This window comes from Corapipo altera, unplaced genomic scaffold (assembly GCF_003945725.1).
Source record: "Corapipo altera isolate COAL_440 unplaced genomic scaffold, ASM394572v1 75, whole genome shotgun sequence".
Lineage (NCBI taxonomy): Eukaryota > Metazoa > Chordata > Aves > Passeriformes > Pipridae > Corapipo > Corapipo altera.
Window position 1 is genome coordinate 10,622,252 of NW_020884887.1, and position 18,429 is coordinate 10,640,680.

The window sequence follows — 18,429 nt, forward strand, 5'->3', positions numbered from 1 at the left end:
GACCTTCGTGCACCAGCAAGACGTGGTGGCAGCTGGACAGGCTGCTCGTCAGAGCTGGACAGGCTGCTCGTCAGCTGCCCTCACAGTTGCTTCTGTTCGCAGCCATGGCCCCAGCCGTGCAAATTCAGCCTGGAAATATGCATGTGCTTTTGTGCTTGCCCATGTAGGCCTTCAGTATCTAAAGTCTAGACCAGGATTTTTAATTAACCCTGGAGAGGTGGAGACCAGCACCTTGCACCTACAGGCCTTTTATCTCACAAAGGATCTACTCAGCCCAAATAAGTGCTCTCATTCGGGAGAGCTGCTGCGTTCTGAAGTGCTGGTAGAGATAAGAACAGAGACGCTCTCAGTGCTCTCGCTCTCGGTGGTTTCTGAGCAGTGGGAGCTGATGCCAGAAGCTGCTGTGACTCACGAAACTTCACTCAGGTTAAGCAGCACCCACCCAAGAGGACGCAGGCAACTCGTCCCTCCAGTCCCCCGGAAACTTGGGGCAGCGTGTGCCTGCCCCTTGCCTCCCCCACCCTCCTATCCAAGTAGTGTTTCACAATTTCCCCAGGGTTACCAGGACAGAAAAAACACCGTGAACTCGAACGTGACAGGACGACCAGGCACCTCCACTCCCTTGCTGTCCAGGCAAAATGCCAGGGTGCTGGCAGCCCCTGAGCCGCGGGCTGCTTGGATTTCTCCCAGGGGATATTTAGAAAATGTCAGAATAGAAACTTGTTGACAAAAACTTGCAGTGTTTCCATATGGGCACAGCCTCGTGACCAGGTTGAAACTTTCCCGTTTCAGCAGTGCTGGGTGGCAGCAGTGGGTTTTTCAGGTCAGAATGTGTGGTCATCTAGAAATATCTGAAAAAAAAATAAAATTAAAAAAGTACCTAAAATAATCATCAAAATCAAAACATTCGGAAGAACATGCTTTTCCTCCCACTGTTTTTTAGACAGGACACTTTCAAATCCATTTGTTTGCCTACCTCTTTGGGACCCATTTCCGAGTGTAGGATTTCCTCCTGGAAAAGGGCACCCTGGCTCCAGGCCCAGAATTTGGGGTGTTTGGGATGCTCAAGAGGAGGGTTGCCAGGATGCAGTCCCCCAGGCAATATGGACCACACTGAAAGCCCCCTCCAGCCAGCACAACGACCCCCAGAGCAGGGGGTTTCCTGCCAGGAGAAAACACCCCAAACCCACCACTTTTCCACAACTACCCCTGCACAAGCTGTAATTTCATGGAGTGATGGCAAAAGACAGGATGGATCCTGCCTTCACCCTCACATCCCTCCTCCTGGGGGGCTGGGGTGAGTTCAGCAGTGGGAGGCCCCTGAGGCAGCCCTGCTCCAGCTGCATCCCAGCCCTGCTGCAGGGGTCCTGCTCCCCTTTCTCCTCTGCCAGGAGACGACCCCCCCCGTGCAGGGGTCCTGCTTCCATTATTCCACCCCCAGGATGGAGATCTTCAGTGCAGGGGACCCCAGGGCCAGAGCACTCCCGAAGCACCCCGGCCCAGGGCGGGGACACCCCGGGGTGGAGGGGGCCGAGGGCCAGCCCCGGGGGCGGGCGAGCTGCGGCCGGGGGCCCTGCCCGCGGCTCGGGGGTGCAGAGCACCCTCTCCCGGCGCTGCCTGTCAGCAGCTGCTGGACTTTTTTTTTTATTATTTATTATTTTTTTTAATTATTTTTTTCTGCCTGCCAGCTGGGGCGGCTCGTCCCGTCTCATTCCGTCCCGTCCCGTCCCGTCCGGTGCCGCTCGCCGGGGGATGCCGCGCCCCGCGCCCCGCGGCTGAGCGGGTCCCGCCGGGGCTCCATGGGCTGCACCGGCAGCGCCCTGCGCTGCTGCCCCGTCGGTGCCGAGGTAGCGGCTGCGGGGGCTTTTTGGGCTGGGCTGGGGTGGGCTTGGGCTGGGCTTCGCGAGGGGTCGGGGTTCGCGTGGGGTGGGGGTCCGTGGGGTCGGGGTGTCGTGGGACCCAGTGTACGTGTTGCCAGGGTTGGATGGAGCTGGGATTCGCGTGGGGCTGGTGTTTGTGTGGAGCGCTGTTTGCATTACTGGGAACGTGGTCCCCCTTGCCCTGGGGAGCGGCGGGGCCGGGCAGTGCGGCTGTCCCCGGCTGCTTGGGACCCCTCCGGCATTGTGGTGGGGGAACTGGCAGAGGGAACAGCGGGAGCTGGCAGCGACCTGCCCTGCTGCTGCACCCTCCTGCACCCCTCCGGGCTCACCCCCACATCACGGGGAAGTTCATACTTCAGAGGATGCAGCATCTGGGATGAGAATGCATGTTGGAAATGCTTGTCCCGTAGAGGAAAGGGATGGGTTCCCCCAGCTAGACCTCTGCCAGCCTCCTGCAGCATCCTCCCTTGTCCAAAAAGTTGTGTCCCTTTGTGCTGAAGGAATCACTTCTGTAGGGGAACACTCCGAGTGCTCTGCAGATCTCAGTGTGTTGGTCTTGTGCAAGCTCAGATCTAGAAATTATCTGCTGATTATTATTATCAACATTTTTATAATTATGTTATTGTTATTTGACATGCTCATGCTGCCGTAGTGCCCCACCATCAGCCTTGGGAGTTGTTTATGCAGTCAGATGTGCTGTACCGGGGTTTGTGATCACTGGAGGGTGGCAGGGGCTGGAGGGAAGGCAGAAAGTCCCTGTGGTGCTGCTGTGCCCCCTGGCCCCTTACAGAGGTGGCTGTGAGAGCCCAACCACCCGGGACCACACGGCTGGAGCAGAGCCCACTGCTGAGGTGTGCAGGGGAGCAGGCAGAGAGCTCACACAGCCCCACAGCCAGCGAGTGCCTTTATTTACAGCACTTGAAGGCTTGGCCGCTTCTCCACATCATGGAAAAAAAATCCCACTCTTTGCTATGTCATAAGATCAGACACTTCTGGGCTGGTTTGTGGCACTGAGAACTCACAGGAACGGGCATGGGACAGGGAGAAACAGCAGCCCTGAGGCCCCAGGTATCGAAAGCCACACATTTACCGAAATGCGGAAATTTGTCATTTGCCTGCAGACGCCTCCCTTCCTGCACTTGCCTGCTCTCCAGCCCTTCTGCTCAGCCCTGTGGCCTGCTCACCGAGATTCATGCACCATAAAACAGCCCTGCTACTGTGACTAAGTTGCAGGTTAATTCTGAAAGTAGCACCTAAAATCCCTGTTATGGCTAAAAGGGGTAAGGGAGGCCATGGGGCTGCTCCTGCCCATGTTCTTGTCTCTAAGGTACCAAAAGGTGGGGTGGGAAACTTTTACCTCCCACTGCTGATAGGTGGACTCGCAGAGCTGGTCGCTTGGGGTTGTTTGGGTTTTGTGGGAGATCTCAAACCCCAGGGGTGAGCCCAGCCAGAAGTCAGGTGCAGGTCATGGGGTTGGGCGCTGAAATGGGGCTGGGGGCTATGGAGGCTTTTGGGGCCAGTCCCAGGTTGTAGGTGACCTTGGGGGAGCTGGTGCTTGGCTGGATCCGATGGGCGGATGGCATTCCAGGAGCCGCTGTGTGCCCTGGGGGAGTCGCCTTGGCAGCCTCATCCTTCTCCAGCACCAGGCTGTGGGCAGCGGGGAGATAAGGAGGTACAGACAGAACCCAGCCCTGAGCTGTGGACACTGTCCCTGGAGTTCCCTTCCTCTCCAGCTCCATCCACCCATGCTTGACCACTCATGGTCCCCGCTTGCCCTTTGGTCGTGCTCCTGGCGTGAGAGAGACCAAGTCGCCTTCACAAAAGATCAGGGCTGAGGTTTGGCCACCTTCCAGGGCTGGGATGAATTTATTTTGAAGATATAGGAACTACACACAGCAGCAGGAGCCAGGGAGGGGTCAGGATGCAAAACTCGGGGCTGGCAACAGCGTGAAGGGTTTGCGTATGGTCTGCGGTACAGATCTGACTGCAGGAGAGGTGATAGTCATCTTGTAACACAGCCGTTGCCGGAGGAAAAACAGTAGCAGAGTCGAAGACAGGTCTCACGAACCTGTGCCAGCATTGCTCTGGCAGCACTGAGCATCTGCTGCAGGTCCTGGGGAGGTTTTAGGGTCGTGGGCCAAATCCTGGCCCACTTCTCCACAGCCACAAAGCAAAACCTCCTCCCTGGGAGCAGAGTCGGGATTTAAATACTCGTTTCCTGCCTCTTGGTGATTTCCTTTGCTAGGTTGTATGGTTGAGTTGCTTAATGTACTTGTAAAACAGGAAAAGAGGAAGAAAAATACAGTCCCCTCACGCTAAGCTGAAGCAGAGGTTGCAGCTGTGCCTCTGCACCGGTGCTCCACACCACTGGCATCCTTGGAGATGTCTCAGGTCCTGCTGGAAATCCCGATTAATCCATCCATAAACAGTTCCACTCCAGACTATTAAAAATATTTAGTTCTAGGAATGTAGATACTTTTGGTTTTTTCATAGCTGGAAAGTATTTTTTGGCAGAGGTTTCCATGCCGAGACCTTACAGGATAAGCCGTGCTGCGGACGGTCCCCACCTGCAGGATGTTTCAGGCTGCTTCTTCCCCTGGCCAAAGTTGTTCCAGCTGGAGCAACTCCCAACCTTCTCCTTTCACACACAGTGGATACCAGGATTGTTTTCCAGCTCTCCAAAATGCGCCTCATACCAGAGGCCCAGGTGCCACATGCTGCTCTGGAAGAGACAGCAGAAGGTGCCTCTATATTTCAATGCTTTCAGGCACATTTTGCTTTTCACCCCAGCTTTGGCAGTGGAGCTTTTATTCCAAAGGACAATAGAGTGGTTAGGAGTAAAATTAGCTCTAGACACTATTTTAATTGCTCCTAGAGGTAGGAAGGTGCCTCACTCGTAGCCTCAGGGCAAGTATTTAGATTTGTCTGCTGATGCTGGTGAACCTCTTGCTCACTTCAGCTATTTCTGGGCTCAGTGCAGGTGTCTCAAATCATCTTCCTTGAGAGGTCAAGGGGCTCTAAAGCCCTATCCTACTGGGCTTGGGGTATGGGAGAGAGGTGAAGGTTCCCTGGATCTGTGCTGGGGACATTGCCCATGCTGTGGAGGTGACCAGCCCTGGGCTCTCTGTCCTTTGCCAGTGAGCAGGACACATGCAACAGAGGTGGTTTGGTTTGGGGGTCCCTCCTGTAGGTGGTAACAGCATCCTGCTTGCAGAAGGGCTAAGATCATCTAAACTGGGGTCTGTGTGACCCCCCTGTGTCAGGATGGTTCCCACACACAGCCTGTGCTGTGTGGGATTCCTGTGACGCCCTCAGGCTTGCAGAGCCCTAACTGCTCATCCACCACCCTCTCTCCTCCCACTCCCCCACTCCAAAACCCATCACAGGACATGGGTACATTAAATAGCAGGAAGATGCACATCGGCATGAGGTGTGTGCAGGGGACAGGTTGGGGTCCCTGGGGGTCCTTTGCAGACAGGGCTGTCGGGGCTCAGCGGCACCCCAGGGCACTCCACATTTTCAGGGTGAGCTGTATGGAGAAGGAGAACAAGCACTGTGAACCCCAACTGCCGGGTGCCTCCTCGACACATTTCCTGGGCCACGTTCAACGCCACGGCCGCTCGCGCCATAGAAGGGAAGATAAAGCCGTGGCTTCTCAGCAGCTCAGAGTTCTCCTGCTCTCTGGAACTGCGCCTCCCTCCAGCTTCAGAAGGGGGGCTGCAGGGGAGGCAGAGGCAGGGACGCCTGTTTGCTTTCCCTTGCTTTTTTTCCCAAGCCAGGCTCCCTAATCTGGCTGTATTTGGCCACGCCGCTGTGACAGTGGGGGAGCAGCTGGCACAGGGGGTTCCCCGGCTCCCCACAGGCAGCAAGCAGGGCTGGTTTTGGTAGGGATCAGTATTTTTGGGGCAGCTTTGCCAGGGGCTGGAGAGCAGCAACGTGTCTGCAGGTGGATTTTCTCACCCATGGTGCATCTGTGCCTCTGCCCAGAAGCACGACCCGGTGATGGGCATCAGGGGCCAGACTCCCCCGGCACCGGTGAAGCTGAGCTGTGAGAGCGGGCGAGCTTTGCTTCTATCTTTCAGCAACTGATAAAAATATATCCACTTCTTTTTTTTTTTCTCTCCTCCCCTCCAAGTGACTAAATTAAACCCATGCAGGGCTGGAAGGCATCCCATGGGGCTGTGTTGCTGGAGGCAGCTCCCGGCTCTGGGTTATCTCAGCCCCGTGGCAGCAGTGGGAGTGTGCGGGAGCGCGGGGCTGAGCGGCACATTCCTGCGCTCCTGAGGTCATTGCTTGGCCACCGCCAGCCCTCGCCTGCTGCCAGCCCTGCACAGGGTCTGCATCGCCTCTGATTTATGGCTATGTTTCATTTCTCACTCCTGCTCCAGCACGGGATGTGTCAAAGCCCAGCTGTGTGATGCACTGGCAAAGGGGTGTGTTTGGGGGACTGCAAGGTGCCAGAGACCCTGAGCATCCCAGGACAGGAGGAGGGTGGCAAGGCAGTGCCACAGCCGATGCCCTGCCAAGTGCTGCCTGCTCTCCCCACCCAATGTTTTGCTGCTGGAGTCTATTTTGCACCAGCATCATTTGGGGGGGGGGGGGGGGGGAGTTGTGAGCATCTCCCAGGTTTTCCAGCTGAATGCTACATGGTGAAGTGTCTGGGATGCAGGGAAGTGGCATGAGCTTGAGGCTGACTGATGGGCAGCACATGCACTCCCATGGATGATCAGGGCTGGGGGAGGGCAGGGGGCTGGGGAGGGACCACTGCTGCTTGAGCACCTGTGTTTTAGCAGGACTGAAGAGTGCTCAGTGCAGGGTGTCCTCTGCCTGCAGACTCCCCCTTTGTCCCCCCCTGCTCCAGCCCCTTCTCTTTCTGCCAGAGACAGCTAAAAGCCCAGCAGCAAAGGGGATCGGCTTCCCAGGAGCTCACAGTCTTGAAGACAGAGAATGGTGAGGAAAAAAAGTGTTTTATTCCTGCTGTGCTTTCTCAGTGTGATATTAAGCAGCCTGCACGGGGCTGGGGAGGATGGGGATGATGGCTGCAGGTGGTACAGGAGGGTAAACAGGGCATCCCAGAGAGAATGGCATCCTAGAGCCAATGGCATCCCATCCTCTCAGTCAGACAGGTCACCCCCAAGACAGGAAACCTAACAAGCTCTGTGTCCTCTCTGAGCCTGCCAGCACTACCCTAATTAGTGCCATTTGGACCAGTGAGAGGGAAGGAGGTATTTGTCCAGTGGGAGGAGCACAGAACTGGCCACTGTGCCCAGGATGTCCAAGCAGCCTGGGTACAGGATGTGGCCAGTGCTGTTTCAGCCGTGTTTGTCTTGCAGCCAATGCCTCCCTGCTTTCTGAGGACGGGAAAAAGGAGGCAGTGCTGCCAGAGGAGTGGACAGAAAGGGCAAGATTCCTCCAAGGCCAGGAGGAGGGGGAGCAGCTGCAAGATGCTGGCCAGGCAGGCACCACAAGCATCATCCAGGACATTCACATCCAGGTTGGTCAGAAAGGCACGTGCTGCTGGGGGCAGCGGCTGGGCGTGGAGCCTGTGGCCAGCCAAGACTTCCTAGACCATGATCACGGACCTGGCACATGCTGGGCTGGGCTCTCCCATTTTTGGGAGAAGGAAGGAGTTAGGAGAATGTCAGGAAGCCTGGAGTGGTGTGGCTCTGCATCCCTTAAACTGGTGTTTGTCATCTCCCTGCTTCCCAGGTGGAAAAGGCAAAAGAGCTGGAGCTGAAGGAGCAGTTTGATGCCCTGAAAAGAGAGCACATGGAGACCCTGCAAGGTGCATGTCAGGGCAGCAGGGCTCTTTGCAGCCCTCTTGTCCTCTCCTCCCATACTGCCAGTGCCCCTCTGGCTGCCTGCAGGGTTGCAGGAGTGCTGCTCCCCTGCTCCCCAGAATTGTGGGGCTCAGGTGGGTCTTGCTGCCCCAATGTCCCCAAACCAGTGACATTCAGCTCATGTCCTCCCTGCAGAGCTCCAGAGAGCACACGAGAAGGAGAAGCTGCTGCTGGCAGAGTCCCACCACAGGTCCCAGGCGGCCCTACAGGTACCTGCAGAGAAATCCCTGGGGAAGGGGTGCTTGTGGAGGGCTTGAGCACCAGCTGCTGGTTCTGCCATGGTGCCCCATGCTCCTCAGTGGCCATCTTGGTCCCTGGTGCACCCAGAGTCCATGCCAGCTCCTCCAGCCCTGGGGTTATTTGGGCACCATAGCACAGCAGTGCTCTGGCTCGGAAGAAATTCCAGATACCTCTCATCCTGGTTTTTCCCTGGCTGCCCTAGGAGACAATTCAAGCACTGAATTCCCAGCTGAAATCTTTCCAGGAGAAGATGAAGCGGGTGGAAGAGTCACTCCTGAGCACAGACTACAAGAAGCACATCCAGGTGTGGGGAGGGGTTTCAGGGAGGGGGCCTGCTCTGAGGTGCTGACTCAAAGCCGGGGGAATTCTCTGATGGACCCTGGCAGGGGGGCTGGAACCAGGTGGGAGCACAGGACAGCTGAAGGGGGGAGTAAAGCCTGTCCTGGGGAGGTGCACATGCTGTTGAGGTCCCTTGAACACAAGTGATGGCCCTGCAGGAGTATGGAAGCCCCAGCCCCTTCTGGGAGCAGGAGCTGGAGAGCCTGCACTTCGTCATTGAGATGAAGAACGAGCACATCCATGGCCTGGATAAGAAGCTGCTGCACCTGGAGAACGTGGTGGGTTGAAAGTGGGGGTTGCAGGTGGGCTTTCCTCTTTTCAACTCTTCTCCCCACCTAAATTCTGCCCAGAAATTGCAGCTGGAGTGAAGGTGGATGGAGCCTGGTTCCTGTTTTGGAGTGGGGAGGGGATGTGGGTGCAAGGCCACCAAGCCAGTGTTCCCCACAAGAGGAGGGGAGGGACTGTTCAGAGGTGCTCCCTCCTCACCCTCATGCCCCTCTTCCAGGAGGAGAAGAACCTTCTGCTGGAGGAGAAGGTGAAAACTCTCCAGCAGGAGAACGAGGACCTGCAAGTTCGCACCCAGAACCACTTGGTCATGGCAAGGTAAGTGCTGGTCCCACGTGCCCAGCAGGCTCCCCACTGCACAGGTGGCACCTCCAATGGGGGGACAGGTCGCAGTGGGGAGAACACCTCGCAGCCTGTGGTGGCACCGGGTGCTTTGTGGGGAACAGAGGGGCTGGCAGGCACTTTTCCCAGTGGCTCCGGCAGCACGTGCCATCTGCCCACAGGCAGCTGTCAGAGGAGCTGCAGGCCGCCCGTGGGGCGCTGGAGAAGGAGGCACAGCTGCGGGATCAAGCTCACCGTGAGAAGGAGGAGCTGCTGTACCGTGTGCTCAACAGGGGGGATGGCACCCCCTTCCCCCTGGCTGCCGGCGAGGTGCCCCTCATCGCCACGTAGCACAGCGCCCACGGCACCGCGTGCTGCCGGGGGGGCTGCCGGGGGGGCTGCCGGGGCTTTCCCCGGCTGTGTGAGCCCAGGGCTGCTCTCACAAGTGCCCCCCCAGCCGGGACAAGGCTCCGGGCCAGCTGAGCCCTCGGGGCACCCCGTTGGACCGGAGTAATGGAGCATTTCACAGGACACTTGCGCCTGCCTTTCCCCAGCCCGTGCGGGGCTGCAGAGGGACCCTGGCCACCCACCCGTGCCATCCCTGCACCCCTTCCTCTGACGGCAGTCTGTGGGGGGCTGTCTGGGGGTGAAAGGAGTGAGCCAGGACACACAGGCTTGCATTGGGCTGATCTGACCCAGCGCTTGGCTCTGAGCATAACCAGCACCAGTGCTGCCCAGGGCGTGAGGCGAGGATGATGAGGTGGTCACTAGGATGGGGATGAGCACTTGGAGGATGAGGAGGGCACTGGGAACATGGCATTAAGGTACCTCCGTAGGCAGGGCTCCCATCCCTGCCCTCCTCCTCCCATCACCTCTGTCACCTTCAGCAAATGTCTCCCAGGGGTTGCTCCTACAGCCCAGGTGTGTCCCTGCTCACTACCACAAAGACCCCAAGCCCTCTTTGTCCCTGCTGCCCATCAGCAGCACCACCAACCCCATCTCCTGCCTCAAAGCTGGGCAGAGGCTGCATGCCAGAGCTGCACATTCGGGGAGCAGAGCATCCTCCCAGGGGACAGCAGGCTTCAGCAGGTCAGATCCTGCTCCGAGCCCGTGCATCCCCATCAGGGAAGATGCTGCCAGCATGGCTGTGGGTCAGGGCTGGATGCACACAAGCACTTTCCACTGGGTGCACGAGTGTGGTGGGACAGTCACTGCTCTGGGGCTGTCACTAGCCCGTCCCCTCCCCAGGGCTGTTTAGCCAGAGGTGTGCATGTGTGTATGTGTGTGTGTGTGCGTATGTGCACCAGGCCAATGTGCTACTGGCTGTAACAATTACAAGTTTGTAAGAAGCAGCAGCCTCAAGAATTCCATGTCGGTGGTTTTGGTAACTGGTGCAGGAACATCCCAGAGTGGGGCTGTGTGCTCTGAATCCAGTGTGGTGGGAAGATGGGGAGGGTGGGAGCAGGCCCCACAAAGACACAACAAGGGAGCCCCAGAGGAGGCCCCTACAGCTGATCCCTCTTTTCCTGCTCCTTCCCTCTTTTCATTCATTTCAATGGGCTCCCCAGCACAGGGCAGACCCCAAACCTCCCAGCCCTGCCAAGGCAGCAGGGCCACTGCAACAGCCACTTCTGTCCTTTGTGCTGACCCTTATCAGGAAAAGAGCAGCTGAACGAGGCAGCCAGGAAGGCAACATGGATGTGGGGTCCAGTTCTTACCCACACACCTCCACGAGGTGCCCAGAGGGGGAATAGGGGTGCCTGTTTTGTCAGAAACATCTCCCCCCAGGGCACCTACTGCTCCATGCATCATCCAAGCATCTCCTTGGCTCTGGGGATGGGTGGTGGGGCACCTTCCAGCTTTGCCCAGCAAGCTCAGGGATGTGGGGGGACATGCCAGGTGCTGTAGCACCAAAGCAGAAGATGCCACAGGAAATCCTGCCTATCTGTATCTGAAGGGGACAGGATCTCTGGGAAAAGGAGATGAGGTTGGTGGGGTCTGGTATCCTGCTCTGGAGACCTGGTACCATGTCCCACCACCCCAAAGGCAGATCCTGTGTGTGGCCTGGAGAAATGTGCCTGGTTCTGGGAAAGGGGAGCACTGGGAAATGAGAAGGAGGAATAAATGCGTGCAGAGAAGGACTTAGCCACGGTAAGGAGGAAAAAGCCTGGACCAGGAAGTACCTTGGCAATCAAGGGGGGACAGGCAGGTCAGCCCTGCCTGACTCAGGGTGCCCGGGCAACATGAAGGGTCAGGGCACCACGAGAAGCCTTTGGTCCACTGTGAGCAGCTGAGGGACCAGGGTGGGCAAGGGGCCAGAGGGACAGTGGGGCCCTGCACAGAGAGATTTCAAAGGTAAAAAAAAAGCACAACCCAATAACGGCAGCAAAAACATTTGTTTGCTTTATCCTCTCCAAACAGAACTCCTTCTGCAGAGGCTCGCTGTAAGGATTTAGGTTGCTCAGGGAGGTTCACCAGACCAAGGGGAAGCAGCTTTTGCAGCTGTGACAGGACTGTCCCCCTCTGCAGGACAGGACCCTCAGCCCCAGGGGCCTCTTTGCCCCTGGGCACAGGATGGAGGGAGCCAGGCACTCAGGGATGAGCCATCTCCTTTTATTGCCCCGGAGCAGATGGGCACGGGGCAGTCCCACGGGGCTCCAGGGCCACTTCCCTGGCTGTGCTTCCCGGTGGCTCCCAGGGAGCTGCCCCTTCAGGCCAACGGCCCTCAGTGCTGTGCCAGATCCCATAGCCAAAGTAAATAAGGAAACCTGGGAACAGACAGAATAAGGTGTGTATGGAGTATTTCTCTTCCATCCGCTCCCAACCACAATGTGCTCACCCCTTCCCGTTCCTTTGGGCCACGTACCAGAGGACACAGTGCTCCCACCACCCCTGGACACTGAAGTTCAGCATGTCCTCCCTCACCTACCACTGCTCTGAGCAGCATCAGTGCCACAGGCTCTCAGACCACCAGAGCTTCACCCAGAGAGGCTGCTGCCAGCTCCAGGAGCTCAGGGGTGTCCGTGCTTACCGACAGCCATCCAGAGCAGGTACCGCAGCCAGGCGGCCGCACTGAGCCGGGCCATCAGGATGCTGTTGATGGAGATGCTGAGGATCGGCAGGAAGGGCAGGCAGGGAACCTGCAGGGACAAAACACAAGGGAATGGGGTCTTCCCTTCTCCCAGAGGCACGAGCTGGCCTGCAGACAGGGGGTTCACAGCTAACTTCAGCTCTTTGCTGCTTTGGCTAGTTGCTGACAGGTGAGGGGAAGCCCAGCCTGGCTGTGAGGCTCAGAGAGCCAAGCTGGGACTGCAGCCTGTGGAGGGTGGTTTGGTTTACGTGTCCTGCACTGGGGCAGGAGCTACTGCAGGATTTGAGGGGGGAGGCAGAAAACCAGTAGCAACACCAATCCAGAGTGTCAAGGCCAAGTATCTTTTTACTGAAGAGCATCTCTGATTCCTGTAGCAGGCACTGGACTCATTAGGGACTGCAGGAGGTGCCCCTTAAGCCTGCAGAATATGAGGGGAAGAACCAGGCAGCCTTCATGGTCCCTATGGAAAGCCCTATGAGTTGCATGCTGCCTCCAGCAGTGCTTTATTAAGGTGGATGCGGCAAAGATCTGCCTGACCTAAAGCAGAGGGAACACCCCCCAATGCTACATCACTCTTTCTCCATGGCATCCCTCTCTGTGCCCCAGGTCCTTCTCCCTGGGGACCTCCCTAGGACTGGGCTGAGTACTCACCATGAAGGATGCTCTGTCCCGGCTCTGAGGCTGCCTCCAGATGAGCAGAGCTGTTGCCAGGATTCCCAAGAGAGGCAGAGCCAGAGCTGCAATGCACCAGGCACCCCCAGCCCTCAGGCAGGGCAGCCCAGCAGTGCTCACCCAGCTCAGGGCACAGACCAGGGCAGCTGTGGAGGGACCATGGCAGCATATCAGGGCAGCACTTCCCAGGGCAGGCCCCATCCCTCTCCTGGGATGCAGCACCCAGGCTGCCATGGTGGGACAAAGGACAACTGGGAGACAGGGCTGGGTGGCTTGTCATGATGGGTTTAACTTTTCTCTCCAGTCTGGGAAGCAGAAGAAGCTTGAGGTTTCCCAAGGTCCCATTGGGGCAGCCAGCTGTGTGGCAATGGGGAGAGGGCAGGAAGGAGCCAGGCAGATCCTGCATCCTGCTGGGTGGTTTTCACTGAGCAGGAACCTGGCAGAGATGTCCCCTGTGGTCCCCCCATGCTGGCTCCCTGTAAAGCCCATCCATCACTCCCAGGCGCACCTACAGCTGTCAGAGCCCAGGCCACTGCAGAGGAGGAACGTGGGGTGGGATGCAGGGGTGGCTGGACAAGGTGGTCCCACCAGAGCTGCACAGCTGGGACCTTCCTCACAGGATTGTCCCAAGTGCTGGGTCCAGGCTGATATCTGAGGGGCAGATATTGGATGTCAAGGCACATGATTTTGCACCTGCAGCACACCCAGGCCAGAGCCTTGTCCCAGGCATAGCCATATCAGAAACTGGGTGAGCCCTGTCCCCTGTCCCCAGCAGTCTCACCTGAGCAGCAGCACACAGCCAGCCACCATGGAGTAGGCCAGCAGTGTGCCGATGGACATCGTGTCCACCAGGGCTTTCAGGTCAAAGAGAAGGGCCAGGAGAGCTGCAGGGACAAGAAGCCCTTTCAGCCTCCCAGCAGAGCTCAAACAGCTACTGGTAAGCTAGAGGGAGAGAGGACACCCACCAAGCCCTGCTCAAGGTTAAGAGTAACCCAACCACTCACCCACCTGCCAGTCCTCCAGACACCAGCGTTGCCACCACCGGGCACTGACGGCGACTAACTTTGGCCAGGGGTTTGAAGAGGAGCCCGTCTCGAGCCATTGCATACAGGATCCGTGGCATGGGGAACATGGAGCCCAGGAGGCTGCAGGAAGGGGAGGAGATGGTGGAAAAGACAGCAGGAATCCAGGAGGTGCCATCCTGCCTTTTGCTCCTCCATGGGAGCTCCCATTACTCTGCATAGTCTATGACCTTCTCAAGACCACTCTGACAAGACCATCACCTTCCTCACTACCAGATGATGGGCAGTCTCAAGGAGCCCTTGCATGCCAGAACACCCCAGCTCACTCCTGTGGTCACAGTGCCATCTGACCACTTCCTCCAGCTTTGGGCTCAAAGCAGAATGCCAGGGGGTTTGGTTGCTCTCCTTAATCAAGAGGGTCCAGGGTTTGTGGGAAAGGGCTGAGGGATTTTGGCCAAGCAGGGCAGTCAGAAGGAAGGGATTGGGGATAGCTCCTGGATGTGTTAAAACTCCAGTGCAATCTTGCTCTTAACCACAGAACTGCCGTCAGAGGACACCCCTCACCTGGTTGTCAGGGCACACAGTGACCCTGCAGCCATGGTGTACTTTGCACTGCTCCAGCCAACATACTCAAAAGCCACTGGGAGTGGGCTCATGGTGTCCAGAAGGTAGTAGGGCATCATCAGGGTGAGGGCAGCAGACACCCCAAAGTACGCCAGGAAGCAGATGAGGAGGGAGAGGATGATGCCCATGGGGATGGATCTCTGAGGGTTCCTCACTTCTTCCCCTGGGAAAGACAAGCTCGGCTGTAGGAGCAGATGCTCATTTGATGTGCACAGCATATCCTGTATCCCTCCATGAGAGGGGACACAGAGACCTTCTAGCGAGGACCACTAGACCTCCCGGCCTCCAGGGATATAGGGATGGGGAACGTCTCTGCTTCAGGATTAGCCCAGATATGCCACGTGGACTCCTGTAGTTCCTCCTCTGAGCACAGAGGGCAGGAGAGGGCGTCTGCAGCACAGAGCTGGGAATGTGCCTGTTCCCAGCTCTATACCAGCTCCCGGGGCTGTGGGGACAGTCACTGCTTTGGCCCCCAGTCTTCAGGGGAGGGTCCCACCGGCATCACCCCCACCTCACTTACCCGTGGTAGCAATGCAGTCAAATCCAACAAAGGCATAGAAACAGGTAGAGGCTCCAGCCAAGGTCCCAGTGAAACCATAGGGCATGAAGCCCCCCACCCCAAAGGCACTGGTCATGTTGTTGGCCATGGACTGGTTCCTGGGAGGAGGAGGAAGAGTCAGGCAGTGCAGGGGTGTCAGTGCAATGCAGTCCCAGGAGGGGCTCAGGTTGAACAGTCCATCCAACCTGCTCAGCCCCTCAGCAACAACACAGCAGGGCTCAGGACTTTGGCTCTTTGACACATCCCCACCAGGGCAGGGAGAAATGGGAGAAAGCAGGATTTCCTGGGATAAAGCATCACAGGGGTGACCCAGCCATACCCATCCCACCCTGAAGTCAGCACAGGGAGAGCAGAGCCCCTCATACCCATCCTCATGGGAAGCTGCTCGTGGCAGGTCATCCTCCTCGAGCTTCCAGTTGCTCAGGTCACCTTTGATGAAACCACTCACTGTGATGAAGAGGAGGATGAGTACGTTGAGAGCTGTGAAGGCTTTGTTGACCATGGTGGACTCCTTCACTCCAAAGGAAAGAAGCCCTGGAGAAGAAAAAACTAAAACTGGCCCAGCCCCTGGATGACACCAGGGTAGACATCATTGGGGAGAGCAGAAAAGGGGGGACAGTGGTAAAGTCAGGAGGACCTGCAGATTTTCCCAGATTCCCCTTCTGTTCCCCATTCTTTGCTCAGGGAACCAGCAAAGCATCAGAGGGGTCAGCACAATCCTGAAGAGACCACACTGGGGTGAGGAGCTTATCCTACCTAATGGAGGGTGGCACAGGGGGAGGCATCCTACCTGCCAGCAGGACCACCAGGCCAGCAGCAAAGGCATCTGGGTGCTCTGCCAGCCCCACAGAGCTCATGGCTGCATGAGCACCCAAAAACCTCCCCATCTTCTTGCCGAGGAGCTGGTCGAAGGTAGCACTCCAGGCCCGGGCAACACTGGCAGTACCTGGGGAGAGGTGACATCTGGGGCAGTGGTGGTGGTCCTGGGAGGTCTCAAATGACACCCAGCAAAGCCACCAACACAGCAAAGGTGGAGGGATCAGAAGGGCCTTGTACCAATGACGTAGGACAGCAGCAGATTCCACCCAGCGACGAAGGCCCACAGCTCGCCCACGGTCACGTAGCTGTAGAGATAGGCAGACCCAGCCAGGGGCACCCGGGCCCCGAATTCGGCGTAGCACAGCCCTGCCAGGGCAGACACCACAGCTGCAATCAGGAAGGAAAGGACGATGCTCGGGCCAGAGCTGGTCTTAGCCACTTCCCCTGCCAGGACATAGACCCCAGCCCCCAGGGTGCTGCCCACTCCCAGGGCAACGAGGTCCACGGTGGAGAGGCAGCGGCGGAGGCTGGAGCCCTCTGAGCTGCCTGGCACTTGTTTTCTGCGGGAAAGCATCTTTGGAACAGAGCGTAGGTGGCCCCAGCATGGCATCTGTGGGAGAGGAAAGCAGCAGGCAATGAGGATACTGCTGTCCCATGGGCACTGACCACCCTGGGGTTTGACCCAAACCCAGCCTGAATGTTTTCCTTGCAGCTCCCACCATGCACACAGTGCTTTCTGGACTCCCTGGGTGCTGCCTGTTCTCTGCCAGAAAAACAGCCCTTTCCCTGGAGTTTCCAGGACTGGAGAACAGGGGATGCATGGCTCCATATCCCATGGTGCTGCCAGGCCCTCCAGGTTACCCCAGAGCAAAGCAAAGCCTGTGCCACACACTCAGAATTCCATAACCTGCTACTTACTGGCTGTACGTGGCACATCCCTGCGGCACGGGGGACACAGGGCCATGCAATCCCTGCTGTGGTGTGGAGCCAGAGGGGACAGGGACCACCCCGGGGTAGTGCCCCACACACAGGATGGGGTGCTGTAAATCCTGTGGCACAGGGAGTCCCAGGCTCCAGGACAAATCTTGTATGTCCTAGAGGTGAGGGGCTGCTGCCTTCCCACCCCCCCCCCCAGCAGCACCCACCCAAGGCACAACACCCATCCCGCCCTGGGCATCTCGCCCTGAGGATTTTCCCTTCTCCTGCAAACAAACTACTTACTCCGGCCATCCTTGGGGCAAACTGCTCCAGTGGCAAGCTGGTGAGGAGGACGAGCACCAGGCAGCCCCCTTACACTCTCCCCTTAAATCCCTTTTGGGAGTGCCCCGGCCCTCCCCCCACTGACCACCGCTCCGGGCTGCACAATGGGAAATCTATGCAGAAATATTTTTCCCACAACGCCTTCCAAATCATACACACAGCCTGCAATGCTAATAGGCTCAGGGGCATTATTGAGGGAGTTTAGTTCACTTTTCCAAGCTGCCTGGGCAGGTGAAAGGGGGAACCCCTTCCCTCTGTCCCCAGTCCCTCACACCAGGACCCATATCTCCGTCTGTGGAGATGGTTTTAGAAAAAATCCAGGCAGAAAGGAACAGAAACGTGGCCAGGTTTGGGTGCAGGGGTGCATGTACCTACAGCTGTACTGTACCCAGGCTGAGATGTCCCTGGGGAACACAGAGGAAGGTGAGCAGGTCCCAGAATTGGCCGCAGCAGTGAGGCAGAGGAGTGCAAATCCAGCTCCACGGGATGTTTGCAGCAGCATGTGCAGCTGTAGCTCCAGAACCAAAGTCCTGAAGCTGCCTGCACTTCCTCGATATTTGGACACTGCCAGGGTGCATCCCACAGGGGCTGAGCAGCAGAGTGTGAGCAGGAGCTGGGATAAGTCAAGGACTGGGCTTAAATGAAAGCACAGGGGTGTGTGGATAGAGATCCCAGGTGAGGCTGCTTGGGGTCAGTAAGTCACATGAGTGTCCCTGGGCACCAGCAAGGTTGTTCTGCAGGGCTGCTCCTGGCAGGGAGAGGCCATGAGGGAAGCAAAAATGTGGCCTGGCTGGTTATCAGCTTCTTGGGAGAAGAGGACCAACTCTGGGCTCTGAGGAGAGGCTGGGAGATGGTGTTTGGGGTGAAGAGCTAGCTTTGATTTTATTGTAGATAGCACTTAGGCTGAGTCCGCTTACAGTATTCGGAGATGAAACCCTCTCAGGCTGTGGTTCAGCAGATCCTCTAGCTTTCAGCTTCCAAGGAGCAGAGGAAGGGAGCATCAGCCATGCAGGAGCAAAGCAAGGAAGGATCCAGAGCATCTAAAGCATAGGTGTACGCTCTAGCCACAGGGTTGCCTTGTCCTGGCTGCATGGGGCAGCCCCACATCCCCAGAGCACCCTGTGAGCTGCTGGGCTAACACCTCTGGGGCAGGGGGGCTCGGCACACCATGGCACAGCCAGGAGCACAGGGAGGAGAGCACGGCTGTTGTCCCACACTACAGTGCAGGGTGAACAAAGCCATGCTTGTCACCCACGCCATCTCACATGAGCGAGGTCTCCAGACATCAATGCCAGCCCAAGGAAACATTGTCCTGAGAGAAAAACAGGGCACCAAGGAGCAGCCAGTGCTAGCTGGCCATGAGGGTCTCCCCCTCCCAGGCTGCCTCCAGGGGAGCACAGCCCTGTAGCTGCAGGACAGCCACCAGGTATGTCACAGCCAGCCTGGGGTCCCTGCTGCCCAGGACAGGCAGGGCTGA

At 57.7% G+C, this 18,429-nt stretch overlaps 2 protein-coding genes across 3 annotated transcripts; one reads left to right on the forward strand and one right to left on the reverse strand.

Moving 5' to 3' along the window:
* Positions 1-1,766: 1,766 nt before the first annotated feature.
* On the forward strand, positions 1,767-10,436 carry CCDC69 (coiled-coil domain containing 69). Of its 2 annotated transcripts, none has more exons than XM_027643189.1 (9): positions 1,767-1,847; positions 6,761-6,830; positions 7,214-7,374; positions 7,590-7,665; positions 7,856-7,929; positions 8,163-8,264; positions 8,458-8,577; positions 8,805-8,902; positions 9,092-10,436. In XM_027643189.1, the coding sequence occupies exons 1-9, from the start codon at positions 1,800-1,802 to the stop codon at positions 9,417-9,419; spliced, it is 1,077 nt and encodes a 358-aa protein (XP_027498990.1). In that variant the 5' UTR covers positions 1,767-1,799; the 3' UTR covers positions 9,420-10,436. The 2 variants fall into 2 exon arrangements, with proteins under 2 accessions (XP_027498990.1, XP_027498991.1); XM_027643190.1 differs by having other exon boundaries at positions 9,088-9,350.
* Positions 10,437-11,156: 720 nt separating this feature from the next.
* Positions 11,157-16,302, reverse strand: LOC113947186 (cationic amino acid transporter 2-like). The gene is made up of 12 exons (XM_027643509.1): positions 15,930-16,302; positions 15,664-15,819; positions 15,239-15,407; positions 14,835-14,971; positions 14,255-14,477; positions 13,677-13,813; positions 13,450-13,552; positions 13,177-13,319; positions 12,648-12,814; positions 11,937-12,045; positions 11,557-11,673; positions 11,157-11,239 (listed from the first exon to the last, which is right to left on the reverse strand). The coding sequence occupies exons 1-12, from the start codon at positions 16,300-16,302 to the stop codon at positions 11,157-11,159; spliced, it is 1,917 nt and encodes a 638-aa protein (XP_027499310.1).
* Positions 16,303-18,429: the final 2,127 nt, after the last annotated feature.

Excerpts from the sequence above, each read along its gene's own strand:
- LOC113947186 (XM_027643509.1), bottom strand. The coding sequence starts at position 16,302 with ATGCCATGCTGGGGCCACCTACGCTCTGTTCCAAAGATGCTTTCCCGC. Across the intron at positions 15,820-15,929 it reads GCTGCTGTCCTACGTCATTG|GTACTGCCAGTGTTGCCCGG; the intron begins GTACAAGGCCCT and ends ACCTCTCCCCAG. Across the intron at positions 12,815-13,176 it reads CTGGGCTCTGACAGCTGTAG|CTGCCCTGGTCTGTGCCCTG; the intron begins GTGCGCCTGGGA and ends GTCCCTCCACAG.
- CCDC69 (XM_027643189.1), top strand. The coding sequence starts at position 1,800 with ATGGGCTGCACCGGCAGCGCCCTGCGCTGCTGCCCCGTCGGTGCCGAG. Across the intron at positions 7,375-7,589 it reads TCCAGGACATTCACATCCAG|GTGGAAAAGGCAAAAGAGCT; the intron begins GTTGGTCAGAAA and ends CCTGCTTCCCAG. Across the intron at positions 8,265-8,457 it reads ACTACAAGAAGCACATCCAG|GAGTATGGAAGCCCCAGCCC; the intron begins GTGTGGGGAGGG and ends ATGGCCCTGCAG.